Source organism: Rhagoletis zephyria, unplaced genomic scaffold (genome assembly GCF_001687245.7).
Source record: "Rhagoletis zephyria isolate East Lansing unplaced genomic scaffold, Rhagoletis_zephyria_1.1 Rzeph_scaffold_00228, whole genome shotgun sequence".
Taxonomy (NCBI): domain Eukaryota; kingdom Metazoa; phylum Arthropoda; class Insecta; order Diptera; family Tephritidae; genus Rhagoletis; species Rhagoletis zephyria.
This window is the reverse complement of record NW_016157312.1, coordinates 185983-207409: the sequence shown is the minus strand read 5'-3', so window position 1 is coordinate 207409 and position 21427 is coordinate 185983. Positions and strand designations below refer to the sequence as shown.

General features: G+C 34.0%; 1 protein-coding gene across 1 annotated transcript in view; it reads right to left on the bottom strand.

Moving 5' to 3' along the window:
* Positions 1 to 21427, bottom strand: part of LOC108358260 (uncharacterized) — a 102338-nt gene that overhangs the window by 41451 nt on the left and 39460 nt on the right. Inside the window, exon 2 of the mRNA XM_017609482.1 lies at positions 4142 to 4229. Within this exon, the coding sequence (XP_017464971.1) occupies positions 4142 to 4229 (88 nt within the window). The remainder of the gene's footprint in view (positions 1 to 4141; positions 4230 to 21427) is intronic.

Sequence of the window (21427 nt, the reverse complement as noted above, 5' to 3'; positions counted from 1 at the left end):
TTTTTTTCACCCGAGATAGTCAAAGTTGGGGAAGAAACTATCAAAAAGTTAACAATTTAGAAATAGTTCTAATTTTATGATGGTTCCTTAATATATTTTAACTACATTGCATTTGAGTATGGAGAGGCAACAATCTGGAAGTATTTTACATAAAAAATTTACTAAGTATTGCCCGGTTTGTAGTTGCAGTTAAAGAAAACACATGAAAAGGCACGATTTTTTTTAAATTCGAAAAAATGTAAATATTTCAAAAACGGTGACACTTTTACCCGAAAATTTTTTGTTTATCAGTGAGCTCACCCCCCTCCTACCTTCCCCTAAAGTTTGGCACGTTACTTCTGGGACACCCTGTATATGTATGTATGTATTTGCACCAGGAAGTTAAAATTCTGCACGGTAAGGAATAAAGAGTAAGTTTTGCTCTCATTTCATAAAACGATGCACAAGATTTCACATGCTAGCGCTTGGAAATCCTCATTTCTTAAAATTCTCTGGATATTCAAAACATTTTTTTATCAAAAACATAATTATATTTTCTTTATTTTAATTTTTTTGACACAAAATGAGAATGTTGGAAATCGTTTAGCTTTCATTTCGACAACTTCTAGGTGTTTTTCATAGAATACCAGCCAAATACTATGAAACTTTAGAAGGTATTGTTATTAGATAAAAACCATGTTGCTGACATAGTACTTAGCTGGTATTTCAAGACACTCATATTGTAGTTGATCGATTCGTAATAACAATACTTTATGTCTGTTACAGGTATTATAAAAAAATGTTCCCCAAAACTATTTTTTTCAATAGTGTTATTGAGCTTTGTACTACGATTTGTTTCTTAGGAATAATGAAAAAACCAACAAAGCTTAAGCGGTAGAAGTTATCATCATCAGACTCCTTTTTTTCTAGACTTTCAGCAGGGATCGAACCCGCATCATCGATGTGCAAAGTCTCAAGCGCTAACCACTGAGCTATGCACACCCCGTAAGCTATTGTTGCTAATCTATTTCCTTATTCAATCTACTACCATTAAATCCAGCTGATTCCCGCTATTAAGCTTGACAATGGATCTATTTCATGTATGGAATTTACAAAAACCACCACGATGTCAAGCTGAAATAGCGGCGAATCAGCAGCAATTGATAGTAGTAGGTTGAATAAGGAAATGGATTAGCTATAAGAGCTTACGGGGTGTGCATAGCTCAGTGGTAGCGCTTCCGACTTTGCACATCGATGATGCGGATTCGATCCCTGCTGAAAGGCTAGAAAAAAGAAGTCTGATGAGGAGATGTGACAAAACTATTTGTTTTTGTTTTTTGGTTTTTATAAAAAAATTTGGTAAGCAGTTTTATAGATCATTAAATGTCACTATAATAAAGTGCAAGTTGCAAGTGGCTAAGAGTTCGCGTTGATGTTTAATAATACAACAAACGCTTTTAAAACAAACTTATTAAAAATCAACGCGACCGACCTCTTAGCCACTTGCAAACTGTACTTTATTACACTAAAATTTTATGATCTATAAAACCGAATACCCAACATCTGGAAGCTCAAATTTTATTTTGATTTTGGTTACAATTTTTTAAAAAACATTTAAAATTTTTTTTCATTTCGTTTTCAACTCGTTTTTATTATGTGACATTTATTGACTGGAACAGGAGAATCGATTTTCTCTAAAATTGCTACTTTTCTGCACTTTCCACTAAAAAATTTAATACGAATAAAACAAACATTCCAAAATCGCTTATTAGCTTTCATCTAAAAAAAAAAATTATCAACTTTGAAGAAAAATGGAAGCTCCATGGAATTGTGAACACTAAATGGCAGTTTTAAAACTTTGTGCGGCGTACCGCTACATCTAGCAAATTTCACAATTGGTGCAACAGTAAAATAATGTAAAAATGAGTTTAAAATAAATAAAATAAAACAGAATATTACAAATTAAACAATACAAAAAGAACTTAACCAATAAAAAATAATAAAAAATAGAGTAAAAATAAAAAATAAAAAATTTGTAATAACAAATATCAAAAAATAAATAAAAGTATTTGGCCCAGCTTTTATTAATATATATCTGTAGCCACAAGCAATAACCGCCTAAGTCGACTTAAGAAAGAATGGAGTTATCTATGCTATCGTATTCTTCAACCCCTATTTCATGCGTACGTGAAATCCCTATCTCGCCAGGTAGGCTACTTAAATAGTTATAGGCGATAATATTTTAGTTTCCATATATGGCTAAAATTACAATCCAAATGTTTAAAACGTTTTTTCTCGGATTCAGGTTTTTCGACTTAGGCGATTAATGCTACCTAAATAAATAAAATTTATAAAAAAATTGCTCCTCATAAAAATACAACCGCCGTTCGGAGTCGGCGTAAAACTGTAGGTCCCTCCGCTTAGTGTGACAACATCAAGGCGCACGCCACAAGGCGGAGGATAAGCTCGGCCAAACACTAACATATGTGTAAGCGCCAATCTATTATTATTAAATAAATAAAATCCTAGTCTATTCTATTCTATTCTATTCTTTTCTATTCTATTCTAATTCTATTCTATTCTATTCTATTCTATTCTATTCTGTTCTATTCTATTCTATTCTATTCTATTCTATTCTATTCTATTCTATTCTATTCTATTCTATTCTATTCTATTCTATTCTATTCTATTCTATTCTATTCTATTCTATTCTATTCTATTCTATTCTATTCTATTCTATTCTATTCTATTCTATTCTATTCTATTCTATTCTATTCTATTCTATTCTATTCTATTCTATTCTATTCTATTCTATTCTATTCTATTCTATTCTATTCTATTCTATTCTATTCTATTCTATTCTATTCTATTCTATTCTATTCTATTCTATTCTATTCTATTCTATTCTATTCTATTCTATTCTATTCTATTCTATTCTATTCTATTCTATTCTATTCTATTCTATTCTATTCTATTCTATTCTATTCTATTCTATTCTATTCTATTCTATTCTATTCTATTCTATTCTATTCTATTCTATTCTATTCTATTCTATTCTATTCTATTCTATTCTATTCTATTCTATTCTATTCTATTCTATTCTATTCTATTCTATTCTATTCTATTCTATTCTATTCTATTCTATTCTATTCTATTCTATTCTATTCTATTCTATTCTATTCTATTCTATTCTATTCTATTCTATTCTATTCTATTCTATTCTATTCTATTCTATTCTATTCTATTCTATTCTATTCTATTCTATTCTATTCTATTCTATTCTATTCTACTTAATTTTTTTATTTCGCTTTGCATTAATCAAATTAGGTATATTAAGTGTTATTTGTTTATTTAATTCTAAATTATTTGGTTCATGTTATTATTAATTTATTTTACCTTGTTTTATAATATTTTACTTCATTTAAATTCGTTATATATTTTAGTTTTATTTTATTGTAATTTTTTCATTTTTTTTGTTATTTTTTTTGGTCTTTATAACAATTATATTCAACAATTTATATTGAGCTCGAGGCCGTTTTAAATGAAAATTTTATTGTGGAAAAGCAACAATAATTTGAAAAAATGGTAGAAGTGATAGCTATTTCGGAAATCACCACATTTCCTCATCAGACTTCTTTCAGTAGGATTCGAACCGACGATCCCACTGACTCAGCCAGTTGCCTATGCACCGTGCTAAGTACGCCTTGTAAATTATCGTTTGCTTTTTTCCACTATTTTCATTTTTGTTATGCCAACACAATCAAGCGCAGCTATTCCGCTGCAATTCACTTGATCATGTGGTTGTTGGTATTGTTGGTTTTTGCTAATAATTCTATTTTTAGAATGTTTAACTTTTAGGTGTGCTCGTCCTTAAGGTATTTGTTTTTGTTATTTTTTTTTTTGGCCTTTATAACAATTATATTCAAAATTTATATTGAGCTCAATATAAATTGGTGAATGTAGTTTTTTTCATTTAATTTTTTTATTGCTTTTTAGCTTTATATTATCTGATTTAGTTGAATGTAATTGAAGAGGTAGATCAAACTCGTTTTTATATACTACAACAACAAAAGAGTTATCACAAATTCTAAGTCTAGCTCCTCAATATATCAATGTTAATTTTCATTTTTGTGTCCCAGTTTCATATTTACCTACTATTTACCTGAGACTTTTTCGGCTTGAGGAAAACTTTCATCCGATTCGTTGTCACAGTTGCTTGACGGCCTTGCAGCATCTTTGTATTGGAGCCTCTGAAAATATATTTAAAACATTAAGAGTTTTATTTATGTAAAGTTATTGCGATGCGTAAAAGTTCATCTTAACGAAGTTGAGACTTGTGTCTTATGTGCAAAATGAATTTCTAATTAAAGTTTCGCTGTTTTTTTATATTAATACGAGTATAATTTGTCCATTTTTGCCATATTTTAATCTCGTTTGTGAAGTCCAGCAGAAAATTTAGTCTTTTCTCGATACGCTTATACAAAATACGGTGGCCGGAGAAGCCATGTTTTACACGAAAAAGGCATATTTTAAAACTGTAATAAATTGACCCATAAATTAGTATGGGAAGGAAAGAAACAAATGACTTCGGCCAATGGTATCACAACGGGCTTTTCCAGCCCACGTGTGCTCCCCTTAACCTTATATTACATTTACATTCAGCCCAAATGCGTCATTTGGGCGAGAAACCTCAAATGCGAGGCCAAATCACGCATTTCTCTATACAAATTCACATTTCCAGAATGACGCATTTCGACGCATTTACACAAAATCACGAACAAATGCGTTCCAATTGCCGTACTATTTTATTGAACGCACTCAGAAACAAAAGTTCCACAAAAGCCTTGGTTTGTCTTTGAAGTCAAAGCAAATGCGGATCAAGCAGTGTAAACACCTTCAAATGACTGATTTCAAATCACGCATTTTGGTCCAATGTAAATGTAATATAACGGTAATTGCTGGTGTTACTTCTTGAACATGAAAAATGATGATTTCATATGAAATATTACATAATAAAACTTGCCTGTTAATTATCAATACCTTAATAACATGGCTTATTTTTCAAGAAATATTTTCGGCCATTTTTATTTCACTAGGCCAACTTTAGCAGTTGTTCCAAATAACATAAAGTGGATTAAAATATTAAAGATTAATGTAATTAATTCTATATTGAGCATCATATCATTTATAAAATGTGTCTTAACAAAGCTGAAGAAAATTTTCAAAAATACAATAACGAATCCAATAATGGCGTCCAAGAATAAAAAAATACTGAATTTTTATGAAATTTGGTATCATTTGGCTCATTACAAATTTCAAACTATTTTTTGCAAATTCGAAATGCAAAATCCTATATGACGTGCGAAATTTCCAGAAAATTCAAACCTTAACTTTAACCTTATTTAAAAATGAGAAAACTGAAGTTTTGGGAATGACGTATAAAATAAAGAAATCTTAAAAAAACTGCTAGGGCTTAGATCAAATTGTTTGGGCTGAACATATGGCAGACGTCCCGAACTATACCTAATTTATAAATATAATTACTGTTATTATTTCATAATTTGATCATAATTTAATTTCAGATATGTTCCCTCGTATATAATAAATAAAATTTTTCTAAACAAATATAACTGAACTGACAAATGACAGTTGATTTGACAATTTTCAACCGAAAATTAATGTGATACAGAACTCGAGATCAGTGAGCCTTAAAAAATAGTACGTTTAATTCTTGGGAAATTTTCCTTATTTCTAGAGAAATTCACAGTCTCTCTGACAGTTGTAAACTCTTAAGGGTTTAGTTTGACGTAAATTAGTGACTAGCGTGTCTAAAACCCTTATCAGTAGCATTTTAAAAACGATTTGATTATTTTTAGAAAAACTCAGTCTATTTGACAGCTGTAAAAAGTCAATGTTTTAATTTGACATAAAATTCGTGATCAGCATCTCAAACAACTTAATAAGTGGTATTTTCAAAAATACTTTATTAATTTTAGGGAAATTTGCCAGCTGTCAAGTGTCAAACTATAAATTTTATGGCATATTCGGTTTAGCGTTACAACAATACTACGATCCCGCAGTTTTAGTACAATCGTAACAGCCCTTCTAATTTTTTGAGTAAAACATGGCTTCTCCGACCACTGTGCGTATGTAAAATATATTGAAAAAAACAATATTTTTAAGTTTCTATAAACCAAAACCAACCACTGTGCGTATGTGAAATATATTGAAAAAACAATATTTTTAAATTTATATAAACCCGAAAATTGTTTTATTATTAAGCTCAAACATCAAATTTATAAGTTTAATAATGTGTCTAACATTTAGTTTCCTTTTATTTTTTAAACAACAGGGTTTTAACAAGACATCGTCGAATCGACGATCAATAGTACTAACGTATGCAACATATGGTTAGTACTCTAGGGTTAAAGTGTAAAGTTAAATCACAAATGATCAAAAAATATAGCTCGATATATGATTACATCTTCTGAACGATTAAAACAAATCAAAAATTTTTAAATCGCAACATTTCATACGATATTTGGAAAGTTTAGACTTTTTTCATTGAAAATTTGAAAATAATTTTTAATTTCGGTCCCTGTTTAAAATTTTGAAGTCCGGAATATTATAACTTTAACTAATTTATATGGTGCCCATGGGCTTTATTTCCTAAAAAAAAAGAAACAAAGTCCGCGGGCGTTATTTTCATTTCGAAGGGGAAATAGTGCCCACCAAAAATACGAAATAGCAATAGTGGCTATGGGCTTTATTTCCCAAAAAAAGGGAACAACGCCTGCTTGGTTTATTTCATGAGTAGTATTTTCTCTGGCTTTATTTTACTGAAACATTCCAATTGTGTATGCAGACATACATTTGCATAAAATGGAATGTATTTTAAACGAATTTTTTCATACAGTGTATTTCTTCGTTGAATTCCCTTCCGCAGTATACGCATAAAATGGAACGGTATTTTTGCCAATAAATGATAAGCGAATTATTGGAAATTGAAGGTTATCGTTTTTTTAGCCTTCAATGCGATGCCCATATTTGTTCTCAGCTTCTTAGGTATTTCAGTGGTGCCGCGCAAACGCGGACGGCCGCGGTTGAGCGCCAACAGGATCGCTTCCCCCTTCGCCATTACGCCGGAAAATTTTTTTGTTTATATACTTACATAATTTAAATGCTCTATATGAATGCACGATGAGGAGTTGGGGTGTTTGTGTACCCACGCCGCAGAAATACTGTGGTGATGTGGATGACGCACGGGCTGAGAAGGCGACTGATAACACTGGTCTACAAATTTCAACTTTTTTTCTGCGAATAAGACGGGACCTGGTGTTTCTGAACGGATTTTTCGTGCTGAACACGAATCCGGGGTCAAAAATGTCCCATCACGTCACGTTTTCGAGAAAAAAGGGGTTGAAACCCCTAAAAACAGCGTTTTTGGCCATTTTCGAAAAATTATAGAGCTGAACCCTGACGTGGTACAAATTTTGCATATATCAGAAATTAAAGGCTAAACCGTGCCCTTTCGAATGAGCCCTATGCCGAATTGATCGCGTGCACCCTTAAAGCAGGGGGTGTATTTGTGTTTAGGGGTGCAGGAAAAATTGATCACAGAAAGAATTTAATCTTAAACGATCATAGAAAATTAATAATGCCAAGGTTTTAACTATATTAAAAGTCGCTGATTACGAATCTGCAGTTAGATTTTAAAAATTTAAGATGACGGGTCGAATATGGTGGATATAAAAAATAAACTGAAATTCGCTAAATAAAAATTTTTAAGTCCGCCATATTGGATCCGCCATTTTGAATTTTTAAAATCTAACTTCAGATTCGTAATCAGCGACTCTTAATGTAGTTAAGACCTTAGCATCATTCATTTTATATGGTCGTTTAAGATGAAATTCTTTCTGCGATCAATTTTCCCTGGACTCCTAGACACAAATACACCCCCTGATCTAAGGGTGCATGCGATTAATTCGGCATAGGGCTCATTCGAAAGGGCACGATTTAGCCTTTAATTTCTGACATATACAAAGTTTGTAGCACGTCAGGGTTCAGCTCTACAATTTTTCAAAAATGGCCAAAAACGCTGTTTTTAGGGGTTTCAACCCCTTTTTTCTCGAAAACGTGACGTGATGGGAAGTTTTGGACCCCAGATTCGTGTTCAGCACGAAAAATCCGTTCGGAAACACCAGGTCCCGTCTTATTCGCAAAACCCTTGTAGACCAGTGTAATTTTACAAGCAACAAAAAAGAGTAAAGGGCAAAAACATGGGCGTAGCGAGAATGAAAATTGTTCAAAACTTCCTTACTAAAAAATTGTTTATTATAGCTTAAGATTATTGTAACCAATAGAGGTATGTATGTTGTACAAAAACACATAAACAGAAGTTCACAAAAGTTGATATAAAACTACTCGTCGATTTAAATAGTTAACCTTTTACTGCGCATGTTTATTTCACGGGGAGGAAGCGTCGAGCGCCTAACCCCGTCAGTGTGATACTTTAACCCAAACTAAACTTCTTACCGTCATATACCGTTCCCCTCCGGGTCGGGATTATAACACTGTATGACTGCTAAAGTTATAGATATATTGAAGCACAAAAAATATGCATACTTAGAATTTTGAATAGCCCCCCAGATCTGGACTTAAGGTCTTAAAGCGCACTCTTCATAGGTTGAGCTTTATAATTCTTCGTAGCTTCATTTCTATTTATCCCATGAAAAATATTTGCAGTGCATTACGTGCAATTTCTTGGTTAAAGCAAGTCTATACCTGCAATTTCTTGATTAAAGCAAGTCTCTAAAACAAAACATTGTAACCTTTATAAATGCAACTTCAAAACAATTCAACCTCAATACCTACAACATCCTTTGTTTATGCATGCCACACACACAAAGTTGAATTTTTTGCTTTTCTTTGACTTACCAGTATTATTGAAAAACTAAAAAGTGGTGTTGCAGTTAAAGGGATATGTGATGGGTTTAAAATAAACAAATCAACTCAAGTTACATAAAAATAACCAACTGAATCTTTTGCCAGACAAGACATACATTCATGATGGGTCTAGACCATTCCTTGCTTGGGCAAAAGCATCTGGGGCGCACAAAGCTTTTCTTTTCCTTCTTATTTGGCGCTATAACCGCCTACGCGATTTTGGCCGAGTCCAAAACAGTACGCAAGTCGTTTCTCTTCTGTATAAACTGACGCCTATTTGGAAATGCCAAATGAAGCCAAGGCCTTCTCCACTTGGTTCTTCCATCGCAGTGGGCCTTCCTCTTCCACCATCGCGACCCGCGCTGAATACATTTAGAGCTGCAGCATTTCTGTCCATTCGTACGACATGACCAAACCAGCGACGCCGTTTTATTTTGATGTGCTGCACTATGTCCATGCCATTGTAAAGCTCATTCAGCTCACGTTCCATCGTCTGCGGTGATTTCTGTCGCCAATGCGTAAAGGCCCTTAAATCTTTGGCATAATCTTTCTTTCCAGGAGGCAATTCTCCACTTTCTCGAAATTATGACTTTCAAAAGGACGTGGTTATACGTGGACGTGGAGATACTTCGTTTTGTCCTTGTTCACCACCAGACCCAGACGCTTTTCTTCTCTATCTAATTCAGAGAAGGCAAAACAGACGTAGCCCTTATTTGTATCAATAATGTCGATGTCATCGGTATAAGCCAGCAATTGTATGCTCTTGTAAAGTATTGTTCCTCCGTGGTTCAATTCTGCGACTCTTATTATATTCAATATCAGATTAAAGAAATCACATGAAAGGGAGCCACCTTATCTGAAACCTCGACTGGTATCAAACGGCTCGAAGAGGGCCTCCTCAATTCTGACGGAGCTGGTATTGCTCAACGTCATTTTACACAGCCGTATTAGTTTCGGGGGGATACGAAATTGAGACATCACGAAATAAAGGCAACTTCTTTTCGTGCTGTCGAAAGCGGCTTTGAAATCGACAAATAAAAGGCAAGTGTCGAACCTATTCTTGCAGCGTATTGTGAATACCTGGTCTATGGTGGATTTTGCAGGCCAAAAGCGACACTGATAAAGCTCAATCAGTTCATTGACGGTGGGCTTCAGACTTTCACACAACACGCTCGATAAAATAGTTGACTCGCTTGGCGTGGTCACCTTTCTTGTGGATTGGGCAGAGCGCACTTGAATTCCAGTTGCCGGGCATGCACCTTATTAGCTCCTTGCCATCGTAATTGAATAGCTCGGCTGACAGGCCATCAGCTCCAACAGCTTCGTTACTTTTCATCAGCATAATCGCCGTTCCCACCTCGTCATAGTCAGACGCTGGGATATCGACTCCATCGTCATCGAGTGGGGCTCGGGTTCGTCTTCTCCACTTCTTTCAGTGCTGCTGCCATTAAAAAGGGTCGAAAAGTGTTCCCTCCATAACTTCAGTACGTTAAGGACATCGGTCACTAGGTCGCCATGGTTGTTTCTACAGGAGTCTTGAAACCTTCCGTAAGTCGCTCAACTCTCTGCAAAAAATTTCTGGTGTTTTTTCTGTCGGCCAGCATTTCACGCTCTTCGCACTCACGTATTTCGACCTCTCTCTTTTTATTGCGGCAAATACGTCTAGCTTCCCTTTTCAGTTCCCTATAACGGTTCCACATGGCTCGCGTTGCGCCCGATCGCGTTGCGCCTGTAGGCGGGAACTTTTTTATATGCAGCTTCTTGACACTCCTTATCGTACCAGTAATTAGCGGCAAATGTGGTTCCACTGCTCGCTTATGTCGGTTTGTTGAAGAGTGCTCTCTCACAGCAGGTGTGAGAGTCGAGTGGCGAATCAATTGGCCGTCTGTTTTGATTGCAGCTTTTCGACGTTGAGCTTTCCTTGCATTGTTGAGCGCACATTTTTTGCTGCACCGAGGCTTGTTCGTATATGGGCTGCACCAATATAGTGGTACGAGTCGATGTTAGCCCTCGGAGTGTACGTATGTACACCTTAAACACTGGAAGTGTGCCTTTTGTATATCACAACATGCTCGATTTGGTTTCCCGTTTTTCTATCTGGAGACACCCATGTAACTTGATGCACCTTTTAATGCTAGAACCCACATACTACTACTACATACTACCAAGCTTCGGGCCGAAGTCGACCAGCCTCAGCCCGTTATCGGACGATTCGTCGTGGAGGCTGAAATTGCCATTGAAACCGCCAAGCACGATTTTTATACATGTCGGGAGCAGCGCTAATAAGTACGCTCTTAACGCTCGTAGAAGAGATCCTTGTATGTCTCGTCCTTCTCTTCCGTCGGGGCATTGGCACATATGAGCGAGATGGTGAAGAATCTCGTTTTGAAGCAGATTGTGGCTAGACGTTGGTCCAATAGAGTGAACGCCGGTACTCGGCGACGGAGTATCTCTCCCACAAATCCAACACCGAAGTTGCGCTCCTTTACGTGGCAACTGTAGTAGATGTCGCAAGGCTCCACTCTTACCTTCCCTCGCCCTTTCCACCGCATTTCATGGATGGCGGTGATGTCAGCCTTTATTTCCCCTAGGACATCAACCATCTGGGCAGAGGTACCTTCCGATTAAGAGTTCGGATATTCCAGGTGCATACCTTCAAATCATCCTTCCTACGTTTGCCGTAATCGCCATTAAAAGAATGGGGTATCATCCGAGGCATGTGGTGTTTTCATTGGGCAAGGTTTAGGTGGGGACCCAAACCCGGCGCATACGGGGATTTACGCTTTCCAGTTTGCTCGCTCCCAAAGGAGTGTTCGGTCGCTGCCCAGAGAATTTATGGATATAAATATCCAGACGTAGTGAGCTGAGATTTGAACCGTAAGCACACGAATCACTTCTGGCCACTACCAGGTTAATGGCAGTTAAAAGCCTTGCGGTACTTGGAAATGTAAAGAACATATAGGTCAAAGGCGAATATTTCAACTAAACCGTGATGAATTTTTTAAATTCATAGCTCTACATACCTGTATAATAAACCAAATAGCCGAACAAGACGTTAAATGATATACATATGTATGTATGTATAAATATGAGGGCGTATTGAACATTTTGAGTACGCAGATTTTTTAGGCTGGTATATTCATTTATGCTAAATATATTAGTTTAGTTTGTTTTGTCACACCGTATAATAGATAAAAAAAATCATTAAGGGCCGTTAACTTATATCTTTTAAAGTATAGTTAAATCATTAGTTAAACTTAACTAGTTAATAAAGTAACTATAATTTAAAATAGATATATTAGCAGCCCCTAATACACTATTTTTATTATAGAAATTTATGTGCACTATATGTTATCTGCCGTCTGCTGTAATTACTTAAGAAGTAAACGTCTTGCTGTTCGCCAAACCGGTCTATAGTGTTATCAATAATCTTAGATTGGTTCTCTGATACAAAACTTTCGATGTACGCTTAGAAGAAACAAACCTAAAGACAAAGTAATAAGCAATTGAATTATAAATTTGTTTATTAGTTTACCGTTCAATCCATTCTCGCTCATTGTCGACTGCTGCCAGGTTTTACTTTTTCATGTTCCTGTTTTGTTGAAACTTTGAATTATTTAATATCCATACACATGTACATTACATTACATAAACTTTTTTGAATTTCGACTGAGAATGTTCGGATCCATGAAGATAAGAGGGAAGAAAAGTTCCTTCTAAAATTTCGGCTTATTTAAACAAGATTTAGAGGTCGCTCAACGCTGTTGTTTGTTTTCCGGAAACTACAGATTTTAGATGCATCTTTATTAACAAATAGGTATATTTTCATCACATCTTGTCGGATTTCGTTGAAATTTCGTAGGTAGGTTCCAAAATATTAGCTTATTGGAACTCAGTTTATATAAGTTCGATAAATTAGTTTTAAACACATTTATTAATTACTTAGTAACTAAGTTTTGCCTTATAAAAAATTTATATTTGCATTATTTTTTTTTGTTCCTTAGCCACTGAGCGTATGCTTAATACACCTAAGATCACATTGTAATTCATATAGTTAGTGGACCTCATCAATTAATATTATTAAACATCAAATAAAAAAATCACAAGATAAATATTACTCATATGCCATGCTGAATCTAATAATTTTCCTAGTCATTGCAAATATTTATAGTATAATAATAATAATATTTTGGCGCTTACACCTGTGCTAAGTGTTTGGCAAAGCTTCTCCTCCAATTTGTGGTGTGTGTCTTGATGTTGTCACAAAAAGTCGGGGGACCTACAGTTTTACGCCGCCTCCGAACAGTAAATGGATTTTGTGAGAAGGGTTTTCAATGCAGCAATACACACGGAGTCAGTGTTGGGCTTTAATCAATTAATTTTTCAATTATCTTGTTGTGGTATGATGAATGATTTATTGCTAAGTAAATATTTTCAGAACGTAGCACATACATTTTTCACAATATCTACGAAAAAACAAGTTATTTATTTCAGCGGCCGCTGTAGTAGACTAGTTTGAGGTATGTACTACCTCTCCATAATACCTGGGTGCGATCCCTGGTCCAAGCAACATTAAATTAAACTTTTAAAAACAAGATCTTTCGTAACAGCGGTTGCTCCTTCGTGCAGTGTTGGCCAAATTTGAATTGCAAGAACAATTAATTTATTAATTAATTGTTAATTTCTATCACTACTACTATCACTACTACAATTGGTTAATTGTAATTGTGGAGAATAACAATTAATTATTTGAAATTGTTGTGGAGAATAACGGTGATATTCTTCAGTTAAGAATTAAAAATTTTGTAATTGGTTTGTAAATTTTATTAAAAATCGACGATTATAAATGCCTACTATATAGGCCAAGGATGTGAATATGATAACCACCCACAACCCAGGCCTGTGCCGTATTTTTCTTTTTATTTATAATGCCGAATTTCCACTAGGCTTTGAAATGGCAAAAAATGCATGATATTTAAAAAATGCCATGTGGAAATGAACTCAATGACTATTTTTTACACATAAAAGCCATTTGCCATTTAATACCTAGTGGAAATCCAGTATAAGTAGGCTAATTGTTATCAAAAAAGTAATTGCAATTAAATTATTTGCCGTGTGCAATACCCAACTAAATGTTTAATTGCAATTCATTTATTTGCAATGCGCAATTAAAATTTTAATTGCAACTAATTTAACTGCAATTACTTTATTAATAAATTAACAAAATGATTGAAAAAGTAATTGATTAACGCTCAACACTGCCTTCGTGTGTATTTCTGCCTTGAAAAAGCTTCTCCCCGCCTTTTTGTGACAACACACCACAAATTGGAGGAGAAGCTTGGCCAAACACTTGGCGCCAAAATATTATTATTATACTATAAATATTTGCAATGACTAGAAAAATACTTGGATTCAGCATGGCATATGAGTGATATTTATCTGGTGATTTTCTTTTATTTGATGTTTAATAATATTAATTGATGAGGTCCACTAATTATATGAATTACAATGTGATCTTAGGTGTATTAAGCATACGCTCAGTGGCTAAGGAACAAAAAAATAATAATGCAAATATTAATTTTTTATAAGGCAAAACTAATAACTAATTAATAAATGTGTTTCACACTAATTTATCGAACTTATATAAACTGAGTTCCAATAAGCTAATATTTTGGAACCTACCTACGAAATTTCAACGAAATCCGACAAGATTTGATGAAAATATACCTATTTGTTATAAAAAGATGCATCTAAAATCTGTAGTTTCCGGAAAACAACCAACAGCGTTGAGCGACGTCTAAATCTTGTTCAAATAAGCTGAAATTTTAGAAAGAACTAGTGTTCTCTCTTATCTTCAAGAATTCGAACGTTCTCAGACGAAATTCAAAAAAGATCAAATTTTGAATCACCCTAATGTACATACATACATACATATGTATTAAATTTGTTAATTCAAATTTTTTCTTATACAGGCAGGTTCTGCAATTCACTTCCAAGTGAATTTCAACCCCTGCCAATTTAAATTCAAAGCGAGTTTGATTGAAACTCACTCGGAAGTGAATTGCAGACCCTGCCTGATAATAAAAGAAAGCAAATATTTGGTTCAATGTTATCATATTAGTTTTAATTTAGAACAGGGGGTTTTGGATGGAGCCAAGAGGCACAATAAAGATGAAATAACGCCCGCAGGCTTTATTTTATTTTTTTTTTTGCGTTATTGTTATATCGAAAGGGAAATAATGCCCACCGGCAAAAAGCAATGTACCCGCGGGCTTAACTTCTTTTCCGAAAAGGCAATAATGCCCGCGGGATTTGTTTCTTTTTTTTATTTGCGTTATTGCACCCCACGAATTTAAATAATGCAAACTGAAATGTTCCAGCCCGTTTAGAAAATTTATTACTAAAAAACAAAAAAAAAACAAATAAAATTTATCCGATTCTCTTGAAACATTCTCCTCAGGGGTGTTTGTGGTCGCAGATTACGAATCTGGAGTCAGATTGGAAATAATCAAAATGGCGGTCTCAATATTGCGGCCAAAAAAATAAAGTCAATTCGATTTGTTTAAAACTTTACATTACGGGGTTCTTCAGGTCGCTGACTGCGAATCTGAAGTCAGATTTTAAAAAGTTAAACAGGCGGATCCATATTGGGTCCACCAATTATTTATTTATTTATTTCTCATAACAATAAAATCGCCGTTCGGAGTCGGCGTAAAACTGTAGGTCCCTCGGCTTTGTGTGGCAACATCAAGGTGCACGCCACAAATCGGAGAAGAAGCTCGGCCAGACACTAACATATGTGTATGCGCCAATTTATTATTATTATTATTTTAAAATTTTACATATTTCCTAAATCTGAATATCCCAATTAGTAAAAAAAAAAAACTTATTCAAATTAAATCCTGATGGCAATACTTTTTCATTAAAGTACTCTCGAAGTCAGCTGATTGGAATTCATATTTGAGGTTTTCACAAAGGTGCCGTAAGTTTCGTATTGTTGTATGTCGTAAGCTTTAAAAGCTTAAATAAATGCTTAGAGAACTTGAAACGACAACCAACTAGTATTTAACGTTGCATCATAATATGACTTGATGGTACTTTACGAACCCCTTTAATATATTTTTTAGGCGTTTAAAGTTTACGACATACAACAATACGACACTTACGACACCGTTGTGAATACCCCAATTGTCTTAGAAGAAATAAGACGAAATATTACTTAACTTTAAGTTCTTGTCGTTTGAAAAGTTTAAAAATTTAAAAGGTGTTATTATGGAAAACCTCGATTCAATAATATAAGGTTATGTAATTTATGACAGCTCAAATTGACGCTCCTTTATCTAGATTTGCATTTTGGAAGTAGGAGAAAAGGGAAGAGTGCGATCGCCTTTTGCGAAAACGGTAGTAGAAGGTATTAAAAAAGTTCGCAAACTATACAGTTAGAAATAAAATGTGTATTATTAATTCTATGCGTATTTGCAATATATTTGGTGTTTTAACGGAAATACTAAACAATAAGTGAAAATATGAATTTTTAATTTAAGTTATTTGTCAGTTCCTGGTCAAATTTGGAATTCCGGCCGCTCAGCTATGCAAAAACGAAAAATTCAGATCAATGGAACTTTTTACGCTCATTTCAACCATGCCGAGTTGGCGCAAGTAAAAAATAAAGACGTTCTAGAAGGTTAAAGTTACATTTTTTGATTTTTTGAATATTAATATCTTATGTACTTCATAACCGATTAAAAAACTAATGACGTCACCGTAAAGATAATTAACTTATCTTTCAGCTGATGTACATAATTTATATACTTTTTTATATTTTTAAACCAAAACCACTAAAAGGGAAACAAACGTTTTTTTTTCATGAAATAACCTTTTTTGTAAAAAACTGCATAGTTAATGGTAAAGATATGTTTAGAAAGTATAAGTTATTATCTTCAACTCGATATACATAGTTTATCATGGGCGTAGCCAGGACCAAAACTAGCGGGGGGGGGGGGGGCCAAATTCAAAATTANTTTAATATACCAGTACGCAATATATATGATGAGAACTAAGCATCGTTTAATTCAATTTAAATTTTTAATAAAACAAACCATTTAACCGTTCTTCGGACATAGTTGATCGCATCCAAGTTTTCACTCGTTTAAGGGTGCTAAAGGATCTTTCAATTGAGCAGGTCGTGCACGTAAACGGGAGAAATATTTAAAGAGCTTGCGCAATTGCTGGGAGCAGTCCAGCTTCTAAGATCAACTCCTCTATTTTAATTGCTTTTAAACCTTCTATCGCCATATTTCTTTGCTTCCAGTTAAAATACCATAGTTCGCTTTGAAGTTCTAAGTTTGGAATATTGTAGTAGGCTGCTATTACAGCAGCTTTCTCCTTTATTTGCTTCACTGAAGCTTCTATAAAGTTAAATGGATGTAGAACAGTGAGCGAATAAGCAACATAATTTTCTTCACTAAATCTTTGCTGTAATGATAAAGACAGCGAATCTAAATATGGTATCAACAGAGCTCGCATCCAATATTCTGCTTCGGTTGTTGATGGAGGGTTGGCTCTGTGTTGTTGTCTTTGTACACTTCTTGGTGGTGTTAGCTCAACACCCATCTTTTCAGCAATTTCGTAAGCCTCTGCCAACAGCTCTATAATTCCTTCTTCCGCCTTAATTCTGTGTCCGTTTATTAAGCCAATAATTGTGTTTATATGCTTTGAGCATAACATCAAGTTTATTGTTGTTGCCTGGAATGCAGTGACCACCGGTTCGAGAATTTTGGAGTATTTCGCGATCATGCAACGGTTATTATGGACATAGGCCTGCTTGCCGCTGAATGTAACTGAAAAGCAACTTTTTTTGTTGCAGTATTTCCTTCAATTGACAACTTTTGAAGCCCTTCTGCGATCTTAATGAAACTCGTTTTAAATACTTCAATTGATTTGTATTTTTGGGACCATCGCGTTTCACAGAGCATTGGAATATTTGGCGCACACTTACGTCGAGAAGGAGATTCCCTAAAAAATGTTATTATGTCCTTAATAGTTGCCACCGTGTTTCTTACATCCGGAACCATGTTTAAATCGTTGACTACTAGATTGAGCCTATGGCTAACACAGTGAAAAAAGAGCCTTTGTATATTTTTCTCTTAATATTTTTTGAAAACCGCCAGCTTTACCAGCCATTGTGGAACATCCGTTATAACCCTGTCCTACGCATTTACTTTCATCGAGTTCGAAATCTTGAAGAAAACTGCTAATAGCGCTTGCAATCGATTTAGCGTCCATTGAGACCAACTCAACGAAACCTAAAAACTCTTCGCGTACCCCAATATTATCATCATAAAACCGCACACCTATAGAAAGCTGTTCCATACCCGATATATCCGCGCTTTCATATGCCAAAATACTGTACGCTGGTGCTTTTTTTTATATCCTGTACGATGTGGTTTTTTATAACCGAGCCACACATTTTTATTATATCATTCTGTATCTGGGGTGAAGTGTATTTTGCGTTTTTACTGCCAGAGCACAAATGATTTTTCATTACGTTTTCGCCTGCTTCGGTCCTTAGCTTTAGTAAGTCTAACAGAATGCCTACAATTTAATATGAACAACCTTATACTCTTCTTATATATTGCAGTAAATTCAGAAGAAAGATTTTTTCCCATTACTAAAGATTACGTGGAGTTGTTGAAAAAATTTTAGCCGCACCCTATATTGACAAGATTTCAATTTTTTTGGTTATTAAAATTTAGTTATTTTTATAAATATATATTGCATTCCTTAACAAAAACCGTATAAACCATATCAAAAAAAATTCAACAAACTTTCGTAAAAATTGCGAACATTTTAATTAGATTTTTAGAAAGATTTTGATTATGCAGTTTTGGGGCCCTTTCAAAAGTGCATAATTGAAACGGCTAAAAATTACCGTTGAGCTTCCATGTAACGAATAAACACAATTTATTGTTATATGGAAGAAAACCGTACCATCTTTAACAAAAAAATCTCTACTATCAAAGGTTATTTTTAGATATGTGAAACTTGCACTTTACTATACTAGAATCGAATGGGCTAAAAAAATTGCATAATCAAAATCTTTATAAAAATCTAATTAAAAAGATCGCAATTTTTACGAAAGTTTGTTGGATTTTTTTTTGAGATGGTTTATACGGTTTTTGTTATAGAAAGCAATATATATTTATAAAAATAACTAAATTCGAATAACCAAAAATAATAATAATTTAATCTTGCCAATATGTTGTGCGGCTATATTTTTTTTGACCACTGTATTTGCTTTAAGTTTTACCCCGAAAATCCTTCTATAAATAAGATGTGCAAATGCTCTCCTTCCTCGTTTCTTCTTCCTCTAAGTGCGATATCGTGCGCCCCGCAAAAAATAATTTTTGAAATAATAGACCGAATAATTTGTCTATTCAACTCAATAGTACTTTTATAGTTTTCTTGAATTGCTATATCGATTGGCTGGTCCTTCATAATTGCGTTTGCTACAGTAAGGGCATCTTTATGCCAACGACAGTTCTCATGGTTTTTTGCGTATTCCGTCATATGCTTGTAACGAACAAAGGCACGGACAATCAACGAACCGAGTACACCTTGTGCGTTCGCCGGAGGAAATAACACACAATATAAACACAACGCTCCATTTAATTTTTTCGAATATCTAAGCCATGGAGAAAACAACTCTAACCAATCGTGTCTAAATCTTCTGTCTGAATCGTCTTTGGGGAAAATATAATCAACGGGAGGATTCCAGCAACGCCTCAGCATCTAAATTTTTTCCTCATGTGACATGAGGGATGATTTTCCAATCCACTTTCCGATGTCATTTGCTGGAATATCTGATAAATTTTCTATCAACAAATAATAAACTGTGTTTAAATAAATATTCATTTAAACTAACCTTTATAGCTTGAAGGTCTTTCCTGAAGACTTGAAGTAGACGCTGAAACCTCTTCAACCTGTTCTGTAGTTGGTTCTACAATTCTTCTTTTTGGTGCTGCAAAGAGGGTAAAAGTTTAAATTTTGCATCAACCTTCTACTTCGCGTCCTACCTGACAAAAACTTTCTTATGTCCATTTTCTTTTTATTTTTTATTTGTTTTGTATTTGCACACCGCGAATATTTTTTCCCGCACACAGCACAATTAATAGCGATAATAAAGTATCAAAAACTTCCAAATATGTATGTATTCATATTTGGAATTGAAATACTACAGGGTGCTTAATATGATCAACCAGTGTAATTTAAAAATGGTAAATTAATAATACTATGTTCACACAGAGCAATTTCCTTCGATTTTCATTGAAACTCGGCTATTGATGAAAAGGTACTGTGAAAATCGGACCGTGTGTACACACATGTGTAGTATAAATATTAATAGCTACAAAAATTCGGTACTCAACCAAAAGAGCTAGAAAAGGTAAGGATGGAGTTACCGTTTTTTGGTATGTCTTTCTTGGAAAATAATCGTATTTTTAGACAATTGGAAGAAAAAATCAAAAATAATCAAAAAACTATTGCGATTAGTTTGGCAATAAATTTAATTACTTTTGATCATTTATTTTGTGCACATAAATATTCTCTCTTCTTCTAATACAACTTAAAAAACTGCAAGAAACGATGATATTATAACAAAAAATGTAATATATATGTATATATGTCGATATATAAACATAGATATAGAAAAGTATATGTAAAAAAACCTGCAATGCGACCAGAATAAGACTCAAATTTTAGCATTTGGTATAGTAATGATCCTCTATGAATCTCCCCGCTCTAGGACAATTCTAAGGGGTCCCGCGTCGAGCGTTTAGTTTTCCCATAGGAATTACACGTAAAAAAATAATTTCTTGCCTTTTGAGGTCTATATAATTTTCTACGATCAAACTGTAAGAATACATTGATTACATGCTATTTAAATTCCTAAATTATCCTTTTTTAATCCCTTGTTCTATTTGGGTAAAATCTAGAATGTATATGAGAAAATCCCACGAGAAAAAAATGTTTTTCATTGTCACTCGAAAAAATCATAATTGTTTTGTTTTAATAATTTTGGTAATGTTTCATGTTTGAGGCAATGGACGTTGACATCTGGGAAGTTTCAAGAATGTACCACCCAATTAAAAAAAGGCAGCATGTGGAGTATCTGTCGCAGCTATTTTGTAATTTTTAAAATGTTACGATTTTTTTAATTTTAATAATTTAGGTTACTTCAAAATGTTAAAATTATACGATAGAAATGTTCTTCTTTCCAAAACGAACGAATCTAGTGTAATAAGACTTGTGTCTCACTAAATGAAAAAAAATTACAGTGAGTAAAGGTGACTATGATTTGAGAAACTAAAATTCTATTTTTACATTTTTTTTGGTGTACTCGAAATTCAATTTAAAATTGTTATGCACACGAAGAAAGAAATATATATGTGCAATAGAGTGGTTCAAAATTGCATGCGAAAAAGTAAAGTCGGGATTTTAATGC